We start from the raw sequence: 14,138 nt of genomic DNA, 5'->3' as shown, positions 1-14,138 counted from the left end.
TTCTTTGTGATCATGAAAACAAATTTATTGTAACCATTTAATTTTTTTTTTAGTACAAATAAAGAATTTCAATACCCATAGTTGTAGATCACTTTGCCCAAGTTAAAGATGACTCAAGTGGCAGCTGCACTGTCATTTTTTCCTGTGCTTCGATAATCTTTTAGAGTTACATTTGAAAATTAGTTTGATAGTGTACAATAGTTTGCAGGGATTGAATAAAATACTCAAAGAAGACAGAAAAAGAAATGGAAATTAGAGAACAAGAGAGAAAATGTAGAAATGGTACTTTTTATAGTCACATTTTTTTTTTAACTTTAATCCATTTATAATGAATCTTCTTCATGTTTTAACATGTATACCTGTAGGCCCCGAGGGTGACCAGTCAACCAGTCAGTCTTTAAATACAGAGAACGAGTAGAATTTTTCTTGACAATAAATGTCAATGTTGTGCATTGGATCTGAATCTGTGGCCTGCTAACCGCATGTTTTTGAACGTGTCCAAAGCTGCTAAGTATCAGTGTCAGTGCATCCTCACACACTGACACACCAAGACAACAACATTGACTTTCAGCAGCTACCCAGCAAACATGCCTCATTCATTAGGCCTCCATGCAAGGCCATGCACCTCCACTGCTGCCCCAGGCCCAGCCTCGAGCTCTAGGCCCTCTGCCCCGATATTGATGATTTAATAATGGAGGCGTTGAAAATGTAGGTCTGCTCTTTCACCAAAGCCCATGGTACACGCCTAATGGATTCTGCCGCTCTGATATGACTGGACTTGACAGTTGTAGATATTCATTATGTATGGAGAATTGTAGTAGCTTTTATGGGTGGCGGTGTAGCCCACTTAACAATGTCGGTCTTGGTTAGCGGGCCAACATGGGTGGATCCCACCAAGTCAGAGGTTTGTGTCTCTCTACTGTTTCCCACTACTGTTCTTCTAGAGTGAACATAGGTTTAGACAAGTAGGCACTAATGGCCTCATTCTTGCAAGTACATGGCACCCATGAGAGGTATAAAAAGCCCCTGAGGTAGAGGGGAACAAAGACAAGAACAGCAACCATGCAGTTGGGAAAGAGATGATTCGATGAACAGTTGGAGGAAGAGAGCAATGAGGGGAGGGGGGGGTGTCAAAGGAGGGACTTATGGGTCAAATGTCCAAATCTTGGGTTGGATGTAAAAGCATCTATTTTGCCTCAACATATAGAGAGCTAATGGCATTGTATCTTAGAGAGGCCAGTGAAGATGGGGTTATGGAAAAGTTCAAAGGCAAAACATTGTAAAAGTAATTATAGTGATGCGGCAAACCTGTTTAATGGGTTGGCAACTGATTTGCCCCAGGTTGGTATATTAACCTTTGTTCCTGCCTTAGCTTTGTCCCCTTTTCTTACTCTCAGATGCTCCCGCTGTCAAGGCAGAGAAAGACCCTGTGTTTGTGAACATGGGGGGAACAGCAGACCTGATATGTGTGGCAGATGCCAACCCAATTGTAGCTGACATGTTCTCTTGGAAATGGCTGGTGAGAGCTGCACACACACACACACACATATGTATATATACACAAAGAAACACAATCATCCCCTGAATTATATTTCCTTTATCTGGCTTCCTTTCTATTATTTTATCTGTTCTTACCGTTTATCACTGGCCTTTCTAAGTGCACAGATGCACCATATTTCATTGGCTCTAACTATCCTTCCACCCCACCTCCTCCTGCTCTACACTCAGCCCAAATCCAGAAAAATAGCTTTCATTACTGCTGCGTGACTAAAGGGCACATTCGTCAATGCGACGTGGTCTCTGTATCTACTGATGCCTTCTCCGGTCTAACCCACCCCCTGGCAATACTGTGTGTCCCGCTTTCAACCTGCACAGCCCCTCCTTTTCTCCTTCCCTGTGGCTCTCCAACCCTTGGCATTATCCTTCTCTGTCCTCAGAGCCTGTTCCCCCGATGCCCTTCCCATCTCCATCTCAAGCCCCGATGGTTTCCGGGGCGCAACTCTCCCTCACTGTCTACCTGTCTTGCTCTCGAACAGCCCCAAAACTCCAGCCCTCAACCAGGAGGAGGGGGAGTATGTTTTGAGGGATGGCTGCTGTCCTCCGCTTATTCCCCCTCACTCTGTCTTCCACAGGGAGAAGGGGAGGTGGAGATGGGAGAGGAGACGCAGGAAGACGAATCAGGCCTTCTGACTATCCATGATGTGACTCGGGCTCATGCTGGTCTTTACCAGTGCACAGCCAATAATGGCATAGCACCCCCTGCCAGCGTAGATGTGCAGCTGGTAGTGCAATGTAAGCTTATAATATTTATTCTCAGTGTCAGAGGGGAACAAAACATACATGGAGGTTTATTTGTGGGAACATACATGTTTTTGCATCAATAAATACATGTGCACACAGTCTCTCCATGAATAACCTTGATGTCCATCTTGTCTTGTCTTGTGTAGTCAAACCAGAGCTTCAGAAAGGAGCCCAATGGAGGAAGGTAGCAAGTAGAGGGGACGGCACCACTACAGCTGAGGTCGTGTGTCAGGCAGAGGGTATTCCTCGTGTCGACTTCTCCTGGGAAAAAAACAGTGTAGGCATGGACTTTGCAAACCCAAGGTCTGACAGTAGACATTATTCTATTTTACAATCTTCTCTTGCAATTATGTTCACTATTAAGCTAGGTGCTAATGTCAGCATTTGGTGACATATTGATGAGTCCTCACTATTAGATTAGGTTCCAACCTAATATAATATATTCTTTTGCTATTTCTTGCTGTTTCACCACTAAATCCGGATTTAGTGCATTTTATACTTTGCTTTTCACTATGCAAATACCTGTTTAATGCCTCTTTGATGTGTGAAATTGGGTGACTTAGTGCAATCTGCAGGACATCACAATCCCTGCTGTCTCCTGCTCAGGATTTATCTCTCTTTATGTGTGTGTGTGTGTGTGTGTGTGTGTGTGTGTGTGTGTGTGTGTGCGCGCGCATGTGCTGCAGGTATGAGGAGCAGACCATGAGGGAGGGCTCCTTCCACACCAGCATAGTTCGAGTAGTAAATGTGAGCGCATCTCAGGACTATGCTGTCTTCAGCTGCACTGCTCGCAACTCACTTGGGGAAGACAAGCTCGACATCCAGCTCGTCAGCACAAGTATTTATGTACATTTGTGTGTGTGTGTGTGTGTGTGTGTGGGTGAGTTTGTGTCCTTGGGTGACTGAGGCTCTTTATACAGCATTGCTTTGTCAGTACCCTGCTAAAACCATGTATTTCCAGAATTCCATGAGTGACAAAAACCAACTCTGTTTCAGTTTTGTAGCATTTTTTAGATAATAACGTCTTAAATGGTTCATTTAGCTTCAGATGTAGGAGACCGTTTTCATTTCATAAGGACGTACTTGATCCTTCAGCTGAGTTTCAAAAGCACCAAATATGGAGAGAGGTTTTCTTTGGACATTAAAAATATGTTTTGTTTTTTTTTTCAACTGAATTTATGAATAATTTGCTGATACTGAGAAATCACTAAGAAAAGACATCCAACTCTGCAGCTCCACAAAGCTATCACAGCTTTTAGCTATTTAATTTTGGTTATCTTGTCAACACATAGTTTATGTGGTTCAGTCTCACTGTTCCCATCAACACATTGACCCCAATCTAAAGACCTTTAGCAGCTGTTTCCAGGCGGCAAGCAGAGTGCGCACAGTACCTTAGGTGGATTGTGAAGAAAGTCAAGCATCCAGAGTCAGTGGACTAAACCAGAGCTGAAAGTCAGATGTAAATTGGGTGCTCACTTGCCTTAGTGTCTGTGCCTGCTCAATGTGTAGGAAATTATTTGTTGAAGCAACTCAATAAACCAACACCTTAGAGCGTTACAGGGATGACATATATTTGTTAGCATCACCCCGGTCCCCTCCCCTGGCTTTTGGATTATGGCAGAAAAAAGATCTGTGGCGAACAATAGTTCATGATTCTTACACATTTTGTTCAGCAAGATAATCTTCACAAATTAACAGCAATTTTATGATTTTTAAAGCCTAAATATAGTAGCCAGATTCAAAAAGGTACAAACCCCACCACAGTAGCATAACTTCAGCGCAAGCTTCCAACTTGTACCTTGATTTAGCTCTTACCTCTTTTACAAAAGCCTTTCCTCTTAGAAAGTTAGTAATAGTTTACAAGGCCGAGAGTATTAACACAACAAGACTGTAAAAGCAGACTTGTGAGTAGATTGGTTTTTGTGTTCAGCATGATGATGTTAAATGTCTCCGACAAGCTCTGCAGTCTCATTTAGGCACTTGTTAGCAACCAGCCTTTTTAAGACATGAAAAGTTTAAAAATCACAAGTGTGGTATTTACTGATATATTTCATGTGATAGAATAAAACATGAACATGTCTTGAGCTCCTGTTAACCACGGCGCTTGTTTCAGGCATCTAAGACATCTAACCTATTTTTAGGCTTTAGACTCGTTCCTGCAGCACTCTATACTAGGCCTGTGTTGCTATCAGTTGTTATTAGAGTTGTTTTCCCCCCTAGTGGTCAAAACTCACCTAAGGCAGCTTTAAATGAGTGGCAAATGATCAAAGTCAGTGGTTAGGGCACACAATGTGTAGGGATTATGCATATCACGTACTTGGCAGTGGAGCACATTTTTTTTCCTTTGGTTCTAATTTGGCAGCATCTCAAAATAATTGTGTCTGTGCTGCCTTGTCCAAGGTTTATCAGCCTTTTCCAGCAACATTACAATAGTGTGGGAGGGCCATGGAACATGCAGAACTCTGTAAACTGGAGAGAGTTGTTGCTCCTGAGTGTCAGCCCTTTAAGGGACTTATTCCGTTGCTCTATCGCTACCTTATCATTGGGCCCGTAGCAGTATTTCACTTCTCCCTCAGATAATGCTGCAGTGATGTGCTTTGCTCTCCCAGCGTGTTCAGACTTTTCTGCCTCTAAGCTACCAGCGTATCCATGCACCACCACCATTATCAACACAGCCCTGCTCTCAGCAAAGGCCCACAGCCATCATTGGGTACATTTAATGTTTACTATAAAAACCATAAAATACAATCCAATATTGGCCCTGTTTTCCCCAGTCATTTTTTCAGTGCTGTGAATATTCATAATTAATCTGACGCAGTGATAATAAATTTTATATGCTTCCTTATCATTTTAGAGCCCAAGAGGAAGATAGAGTTTTCCCTTTTCTTAGCATGGTGCTTTTTGGAATTGAAGGAGACAAGATCCAAATAAGGCTGACCTCTTTGCCCTGGAATCTTAGGAGTGGAGCTGATAGTGGGAATTATTTACTCTGCAAACTGGGCTGCAGCCTGGAGCCAAAAACGAGTAGAGCATCCTTTTCTAATGTAGCTGCTCAACTATCTCTCCTCCTTCTCCTTCCTTGACTATCTCTGCCTCTGCCCCTAAAACCACCCTTCTTTTTTTTTTTCCATGCTCCAAATGCAAAATAATCCACTTTCCCTTCACTAGCCTGACTGAAGCAGTGCCTCTTGTCAGTCTCAAGGCCTGGTTAGCGTCCTTTGATCTTTGTTCAAAATATTGATAATAATCAAGAGGCTTCATTCTACATTGCACGACTTTGGTTGGATAAATTGGACAAATCAGCCACTTTGTTCTGAGAGGGATCAGCCGTAGCTTTGCCCGTGTTTCCCGATCATCCATACAGCAAGTACAAGTACAACCTTAAGAAAAAGCAGATAAAGAGTGACACACTGTTAAAAAATGCAAAGCTGTTGCTGTCAAAAAGATGTTCTTTGGAAGCCTGAGGAATAAACTGTGATTAAGAAGAGATGAACTGTTAAAAAAACAAAGAGGCTTTGGATGCTCACTGACAAGTTTTTTCCTATAGTGATCATATATTCTCCCTGATTTAATTTTATTCACTGTTTTTCATTATTTACAGTCAGCAGTTGTTGCAAGATTCCTTCATTAAATTTACTGCACTTAAAATACTGTTGTACCTAAAAATAGTGTTGTATATTTCCACCCACAAATAAATGTCAAATGAAATCCGAGAGAAATACTTACTGCTGCCTCTTCTAACACATTGTTTAGATATCATGATGAGAACAACTTCACAAAATCATCCTATTGTGAAAAACAAAAAGACTGTTCATATGCAATACATTTAAATAGGACAGGATTTTAAAGACGCCCACTTGCATTGGAGAAAAAAAGTGACCAGTTGGAAAAGTGGGAAATAATATGTCAAAACATGTTTCTTCTGTTTCTATCAAGAACAACGTCAGCCCCACTCTCTCTTTTTGTAACATTGTCTATAGTATCAAAATCCCATCACAGAGAGGGGAGCCATCGGGGAGTCACAGTCCTATAGGCCAGCAGAGCCCTGTGTGTTATTTCAAAGACAACAGATATAATCACTTGACTGTCTCATGGCACACATCTCAATTTCTTTGCACCTAAAGCCTTTTCAAATAGCCACCTGTCGAGTGAAGGTGTTCTGCTCTCGCACAAAGTCAAGACCACATTTGCTTTTTCCACTTTTCCTCTTTTCTTTCGCCCTCAGGTCAACCAGATCCTCCCTCCTCGTTTTGTCAAGTCAGTGTTACCCATGACTCAGTTACTCTGGAGTGGATCCCTGGCTTCAGTGGAGGTTTGCGGCAAAGATTTCGTATAAGGTGAGGCGCTGAGAAAAGATGTGGGTTTGAGAATGATTCCCCTTCACAGTCAGAAGAATTGTACTTGACAGTGCCTTTTGGTTGACAGATACCGCTGGGATCAGTCAGTCAGTTACCTGTACATGGACGTCTTTCCTCCCAGAGCAACAATGTTCACTGTCACTGGCCTGCAGCCTGTAACCACCTACAACTTCTCTCTCAATGCCCTCAATGCAATGGGAGAGAGTGACTATGCTGACAACAATGCAGTACTGACCATCACCACCAAGGGTCAGTTTGGAGTAACCCCAGCTTGACACTGAAAAGACTCTGCCGCACCATCTGATAATGGATTTAACAGAAGTTTATTATGATTACATAAGTGGCATGTAAGTTGTTGTCTCTTTCTTTCCTTATAGAGACGCCTGAACTAGAAGAAATCCCAACAGATGACGACTTAGTCTCACAGAGTAAGTCTTTTATCACAACTCTCTGAAAAAAGAAAAGCTCTTAAGGGCAGTTGGAAATTGCTGTTTGCACAGCAGCTAACTTCATTTGGCTAAATCATGTTAATGTATGCACCTCCAAGGCTGTTAATGTTTGCTCTGCAAGAGTAGCGGTTGTCATGGCACCCACCCATACTTTTTCCCCGCTGCTAGTCTTTAATCAATAAAGACAATTGAGAGAGTGGTTGGGTCTGTCTCAGTCAGTTTTTATCTCCTAGAATTTCCATATTACTTCCTCTTTAACTTTCATTGTTATGCATTGAACTAATGTTTCTAATGTTTTGTGAACTAGGTAAAAGAGGACTTCCAGCATATTTGACTATAGTGCTCACAGTGGTGTTTGGATTCCTCCTGCTGTTGAATTCACTGGGTTGCTTCTTTGGACAGAGGTGGAAAAAGAGGCAAGGCCAGACAGGTAACCATAATCATCTCTTTATCTACGAATGTGCAAGCGTTTCCTTCATCGCTTTCTGTCATTATAATGTCCTGATTCCTCAACAAAAACTCCAAAACGATTACTCTGAACCATGATGCAATTGTCAGCTCAGCCTCTCACTCTCTCCTCATCTCTCCGTGTCCCTCTTTCTATCCATCTATCCTGTCTCTTCTCCTTCTGCTCACTTCTAAGTTTACCTTCCGCCACATTCATCCTTCAAAGCTGTCACTTCTGTGTTTCATCCATATCTTTTATCTCATTTGCTAGCTTTATGTCCTTCCTCTATCCCTCCTTCTGTCTCTTTCTATTTGTTCTTCAGTTTAACTGTCAAGCTCTCCCTCTCAATCGTTTATTTTCCATTCCTCACCTTCCTCTGCCCTCTGGTTTTTACATAGATTTTTCACAGTATACTTGTCTTTCATTCACTCTCACGCTCTGGCCTCTTTATTGCTCTGATCAATTTCAGTGCTTATGAGATGATGCTCCTCTCTACAAGTTCTAATTTCCTAACACTAAGCCTCTTTGCTCCCGTTTCTGTTCCCCCTGCAGGGGGTAGGGGAGGCACTGTGTTGGATGGAAAGGAGAATGAAGACAAGGGGTAAGTTAAGGCCCTGCAGTAGAAGTAATAAATAGACACACATTCAATCCACTCTAAGAAGTCTGAGACCTGATCCATCGGCTGACCCAGACACTAAAACAGCCAGGCAGGCAAAACAAGAAGCTTCTGTCAATATCCATTTGTATTAGTGTCTTCAAACTTGCACCACAATCCTGCAATAAACAGGTATACTGTATGTACCACATGATGCATTGCTATTGCAGGTAACAAGTTGCAACATGTGCTGAGTGTTTTTCATCTCTGTGAGTTCATATTGGTGATTAAGAGTTGCTGGGAAATGATTCAAGTAGATGACAAAATCTGATTTCTCCATTTAGGTCCAGTCAGTCAACTGTGAGCAACTCCAACAAGTATGAGAGCAGAGAAAAGATCAACACTGCAGCCCAGCGCACCCTCCTCATCGAGTCTGGATCTGAAACGGACAGTAATGTCTACGAGAGCTATGCAGCGGTAAGAACGGGAGAGAGGAGGAGGAGGAGGAGGATGAGGAGGAGGAAAGAGCGGGATGAGGGAAAGAGAAAAAGGCAGTTGAGAAATTAAGCAGAGACACATAGAAGGTTGAGTAAACAGATGGGGGGGGGGGGGGGGGGTAGGCAGGAGATGAAGGGATCTGGCAGAAGAGGAAGTCGAGAATTCAGCCATAACAGGGAAAATGGACAAATAAACTAATGAAACCTTTAGCAGAGATGGAACATCAATCAATACCTCACAATTAGCATTCAAAATAGCCATTGATCTCGGAGAAATTATCATTTTGTACTTTAAAAAGGCCAGCAAGGATTTGAACCTTGAAGGAAACTGTTGAGCGAGGTAAAAGAAAACAGATAGCACTGTGTCGTCAGGATGGGGTATAATGAAACCTCAAATCCCCGTGGAGAAAGGCTTTATCTCATCCCTGATTTTAAAGCAGTACATACATGTAAGGGCTGATTCTTCTTAAACACCAAATTATATATTTTCTCATTTACCTACAGTGGTTTCTAACCTTGAGTGCTGATAGATTTGGTTTGATTTGCCCAGGGTTGAGATATTTGCCTGTAAGATTTCCCACCCAGTACAATGGAGGTGGTCCTCACAGCACTGAAATCAGGAACATGTCATGCTATAAACAACAAACCCCATTAATGGCAAGTCTGTTCACCTGAATGGAACTGAAGAGGCAGAAATCAAGCCCAGATATCTCAGAGATGGGAACATAAAGAGAGGTAAATAAAACCAAACCTATCCACATTGGACCCTCCAATAATTCACCGCAAACCACTCTGCTCTGGAGTAAACATGTGGAATTGTTGTTTAACTGAAGTTCCTTTAGGTCAAAGTGGATCTGATGCTATCTCTTCTCTTTGGCTAATTCTAGGAAAGTTCCCATTATTATTACCCCACCGGTGGATACATGCCGCCTCTCAGTCCACACGCGGAGGAAATACTCAGGCCTGGTGAGATATAAAAATACTTAAGAATAAAGTAAACAATGCAACAGTAATCAGCCAACAGGAAGTGTGACGTCAATTCAATATGGTATTTGAGTATATGAAATCTGAAACATTGTAAAATAATTTCTCCCTATTTAAAGGTTTCTGTGTTTCTGTGTTTTCACGTGCTCTTCAAGGTATCACCCACCTCCCTGTTGACTCTCACTGCCACTTGTATGAAGATGTAAGAGACCGGGGTCTGTACCAGAACATCCAGGCTTCATCTCTTCCTTCCCCTCCGTCCTTGTTTGACCACAGATTACTTCATCAAAGGAGCAGCTCCAGACCACCAACCTTCCTTCAGGTCTGTAAACAAAACCCCCAACCTTTGATGGTGACTCCTGTTTCACACATTTGTTAATATCATCAATCGGCTGAAAAGTAACTTCAGCTTTATCATGTGTACAATAGTAACTGAGATGAAAAACTGTGTCTCAGCAGGGTACTGAGAGAGTGAGGGACTTCGTGGATGTTCGGCAACAGCAGAGAGATTCTGACCTTCCCTTTGAACTGCGAGGCGAGTTAGTCTAGAATGAGAAGGTCAGACCAAACAAACGCTAAGACAGGGCTTGTGACTCAATGCAAAAAAGTTATTTATTTTATTCCTTTTGAATGGTATCTCTCAAGCCATTTTGAATGAACCTGTCCTGTTCAGGAGTAGAATAGAGCTAGAATTGCGTTTTGAAATTTCAGTGTGTATATTGTGAACGTTTTCCTCAAAGGATTGAGTTCACCAATGGTAAAGTACGGCAAACTGAACAAGCTGAACAGAAGCAAAGTAGGATGGCAGAATAATATGATAAAAAAAATGATTTGAAAGACTCAATAACCTCAATAACCTCAGGCAATCCAGCTTATTTTCTTCTCCCGCTGCGATCTTACTCCATCCTCCTCCTCCTCCCTGGACCTCGCTTTGTCCTTTCACCTTTAACCTCTTTCTCGGAGCCAAGTCCTGGTCATTACCCACAGCCCCGTCCCTGCTTTGGCCTGCAGTTAGACATGAATCAGTTAGCCAGAGACAAAAAAATGGACCGACATCGCTGTGGCTGGCACTGGGGCAGAAGCAGCAAAGATTCATGGCACAATCCTTTTTGACCCGTCCGACGTCAGCATTTTCCTACATGCACCCAGATGAGAACCTGACAACAGTTGCCTGTCCCTCCCCTGTGTGATATAGAGAGTTTCAGACCTCACAGTTAGTCCGTGGGAATCCTTACAATAGGATTGTACTGAGTGGTATTTAGCATGGTTATGTCTTCAGGAGGTAAAGCCATATCTAGGGCCAGACTCTAATCCTGTTTTCTCTCGAATTGAAGTTCAGCTCACAACATCAGTGAGAGGGGGGGAAGCCGTACAGAGAATTTGTCTCACTGACTGTGGGCAGTCAAAGGGAGATAGAGACAGGATGAGAGGGTTAGGCTAAGCTGCAGCTATGGTTACTGCCACAGAAAAAAATCTCCTCTCCTTTTCTTTGGTCTTCATTATTGTTCAAATTGTAGTTCAAGGAAAACAGTTCACTGTACGCTTTTACTGCACAGCCTATACAATGATAGCAGTCATCATCTTTATTTGTAGAGCACTTTTCACAACCAACGATGATTTACACAAGGCAACAAATTTAAACTGACAAATAATAAAACCAAAGGTAAAATCTTACAGAATAGAAAGCAAATTATATAATACCAATTCCATTAAGATGACATAAATAAAAACACAATTTAAGTAAAGTAAATGAGACTAAGCATTTACAGGGGCTGAATGGGGCATGAATGTCTGTACAAAAGTACGTATCAATCTATCCTGTAGTTGTTGAGATATTTCAGGCGAACTAAACTGAAATCAACATAAGCTTTCTGATAAAAGGACTTTCTAAGAAGAGTTTTGAAAACCTGTTACAGATTCAGCCAGCCTTATTTATTCAGACATGTTATTACAGAGCCTCAAGGCCATGACTATACAGTATATATTTATATATATATCTGACCAGTGCATATCTATTGATGATGTGCAATTTTAAACTGCAGACTGATGCTGTCATTCACATGCCAGCTTGAGAACATACAGAATCGTGTTCCTGTATCATGATAACAGGGTTTGTGTTCCCTGTGTATTTGTGTAACTTCATCTTTTTCATGTTTAGTGCGCTGATATTAGAAACTTCCTCAAAGTTTCCATGGTTCTTTTAGCTTCCTGCTATCTGGTAATATACACAAGCAGCAACTACGCTCTTATTATATCCTTACACAGAGCAGATGTGCATGCACTCTGCTTCTGCTTGCAGCTTCTGCTTTTCCCTCAAGCAAGATTCCTGACATCGCTCTCATGAGTATACACATGCACACACATTAAACTCAGCACTAACAACATCCAGTCCAGTGAGATACACATATAATATTCTTCATTTATTGTTCTATTTATAGAAATATAATAATCATTTTTTCGTTGAACATGCGGTGAGGTGTGAGTTGCTGGACCAAGGTTCACACGCCATCACTCTTTATAGTGTTATTACTGCTTTGGAAATATTTAATTACAGTACATGAAAGGTAATATTAAATTCTGATGAAGTTGTTATGGTCCACACATTTTATTTACATCCTACAAAATTCTGTTTCCTCAATGGGGCCTGCCTGCCTGGAGATAAATCTCCATGTTTCACCAAGCTGCGTTCCCTCAGTTAGGCTCACTATTCTCCATCATGAGCTGTCAAGGTATGTTTGTCTCATTACTGAACAATTGTTTAAGTTCCTGTCAAGCTGACCGCCGTGTTCATACCAGAGCCTGTTCATGATGCATCGTTTCAGCTCAGGCAGGAACGGTAATCTGCTAAACTGAAGGCTTGACAGCTCAATACTGTATGTCAACTTCTATTTTTCCTCAATTGCCTCATGAACATTTTGATGTGTTGCGTTCAGAAGAATCTCAAGGGAGCTCGAACACACAGGCTGCATGAGTGTGCAATTATGTCAAAAGAGAAACAAATAAGAGACTTTAATTACCTCAGCTCTAGGAGGGTTTTCACATCTATTTTATTCCTCGACTGAATGTTTTTCTTTTTTTTTTTTTTAAAAAAAACAACAAATATGAGATTGAATAATCCTATTTTATCATTTTAACCGGTTGGGGTATCAGTGGGGAGCTAACTCAAATTTAACTCAAATTTCTGCAAACCCTGTCAATGCTCTCATTATTCAGATTTTTCAATTAGAACTAAACAGAAATCAAATCAAAAGCGACCACAGGTTTTACAAATTAGAACATGATTTTACTGGCAGTTATTATGACTTATTTTGTGGCTTTGATCTCTTGTTGTTTCTAATGAAGATGTAATTTGCCCTCCAATGTGGTTGAAAGAATGCAACTGAATAAACACAACAGTAGTCCATGAAATAATACAGTGCTTTGTTGTACAAAAAAAAAAAACATAGGTGGTTTTGATGAATGGCAATAGTGTATGTACTGTACCAGACCAAATGAAAAGGGAAGTCAAAATGCAAATATATGACAGAAAAGTAAACATGCTAGTTGCTGTGATTGAGGGTGGTGTACGCATTTCCTTTTATCTTTTCTCTGCTGTTTTTTTTTTTGCCCAAAATGCTTTTCTTCTTCAATAACCAGTTAAACCTGGATGTTTGTTTTAGATATTTCTACCATCACTTTTTGAATGATTCCACTGTATGTATTTACATCTCAAATGTATTTTCAAACATTTATCTACTCATATATGTAAACCTACATCCATTCACAGAAAATATGTTGTTTGTTAGGGAAAAATACAATGCCAAAATAAATTGTGTCATCATGCAAGTAAATCATTTTAATGCAGAACAAGGTGATAAAATAATGGAAAAAGCAAATTATTAAGGATAGAAATTATTACATTTATATATAGATTGTTGTTCCTCTAATCATTTTTGTTTTCAAGCAGATTGTAATTGGTCAGTGATAACTTGTCACAGCACATTTCATACTATAAATGGCTGGAAGCACAAGATAAAAGAGTATTATGCTAGAGGAATCTGCTTCAAATGAGTCAACGCTTTGTTTATATTTTGTGTCTGAAAACTTGAGAAAAACTTATTTAAAGATGGTCAGGATGCAAGCTGTATGGGGGTATTTATAATAAAGTGTCAACAGTTTAGAGAAACCATAGAAATGTGATAAACTAAGGACAAGCTGATCCAAAAGCAACCCCGACACTCCGGACAAAGACTGTTCTCTGCGAGTGTGGATGAATTGCCAGCTTTGTCTGCTGTAACAGTCTAGGTTTGTGTGTCTCAGATGGGTAATGCTGTTGGGTCACAATCAAACACACCAATCATGCAGCCTTGAAGCAATAGTTAGTCTAAAAAATAAAAAACAAAACGTGGATTACGTTATGTCATTGCGTAACTGCAGTAAAATGTGATGAGCATGGAGCTGTTGACTTTCTGTTTTAATATATCGAAAAGAGATGTGGACTTTTTAATGAGGTTTCATATAAATAGA

The 14,138-nt window shown here is 40.9% G+C and overlaps 1 protein-coding gene across 1 annotated transcript in view; it reads left to right on the top strand.

The window, feature by feature from the left end:
• Nucleotides 1-12,714, top strand: part of nphs1 (NPHS1 adhesion molecule, nephrin) — a 38,508-nt gene extending 25,794 nt beyond the window's left edge. The window contains exons 18-30 of the mRNA XM_056380724.1: nucleotides 1,398-1,519; nucleotides 2,133-2,292; nucleotides 2,448-2,604; nucleotides 2,988-3,139; nucleotides 6,527-6,638; nucleotides 6,727-6,908; nucleotides 7,037-7,087; nucleotides 7,416-7,538; nucleotides 8,109-8,157; nucleotides 8,496-8,628; nucleotides 9,536-9,614; nucleotides 9,788-9,954; nucleotides 10,092-12,714. Of these exons, the coding sequence (XP_056236699.1) occupies nucleotides 1,398-1,519; nucleotides 2,133-2,292; nucleotides 2,448-2,604; nucleotides 2,988-3,139; nucleotides 6,527-6,638; nucleotides 6,727-6,908; nucleotides 7,037-7,087; nucleotides 7,416-7,538; nucleotides 8,109-8,157; nucleotides 8,496-8,628; nucleotides 9,536-9,614; nucleotides 9,788-9,954; nucleotides 10,092-10,181 (1,577 nt within the window). The 3' untranslated portion in view covers nucleotides 10,182-12,714. The remainder of the gene's footprint in view (nucleotides 1-1,397; nucleotides 1,520-2,132; nucleotides 2,293-2,447; nucleotides 2,605-2,987; nucleotides 3,140-6,526; nucleotides 6,639-6,726; nucleotides 6,909-7,036; nucleotides 7,088-7,415; nucleotides 7,539-8,108; nucleotides 8,158-8,495; nucleotides 8,629-9,535; nucleotides 9,615-9,787; nucleotides 9,955-10,091) is intronic.
• Nucleotides 12,715-14,138: the final 1,424 nt, after the last annotated feature.

This window comes from Seriola aureovittata, chromosome 7, assembly GCF_021018895.1.
Source record: "Seriola aureovittata isolate HTS-2021-v1 ecotype China chromosome 7, ASM2101889v1, whole genome shotgun sequence".
NCBI classification, from domain to species: domain Eukaryota; kingdom Metazoa; phylum Chordata; class Actinopteri; order Carangiformes; family Carangidae; genus Seriola; species Seriola aureovittata.
This window is presented reverse-complemented; position numbering and strand designations above follow the sequence as displayed.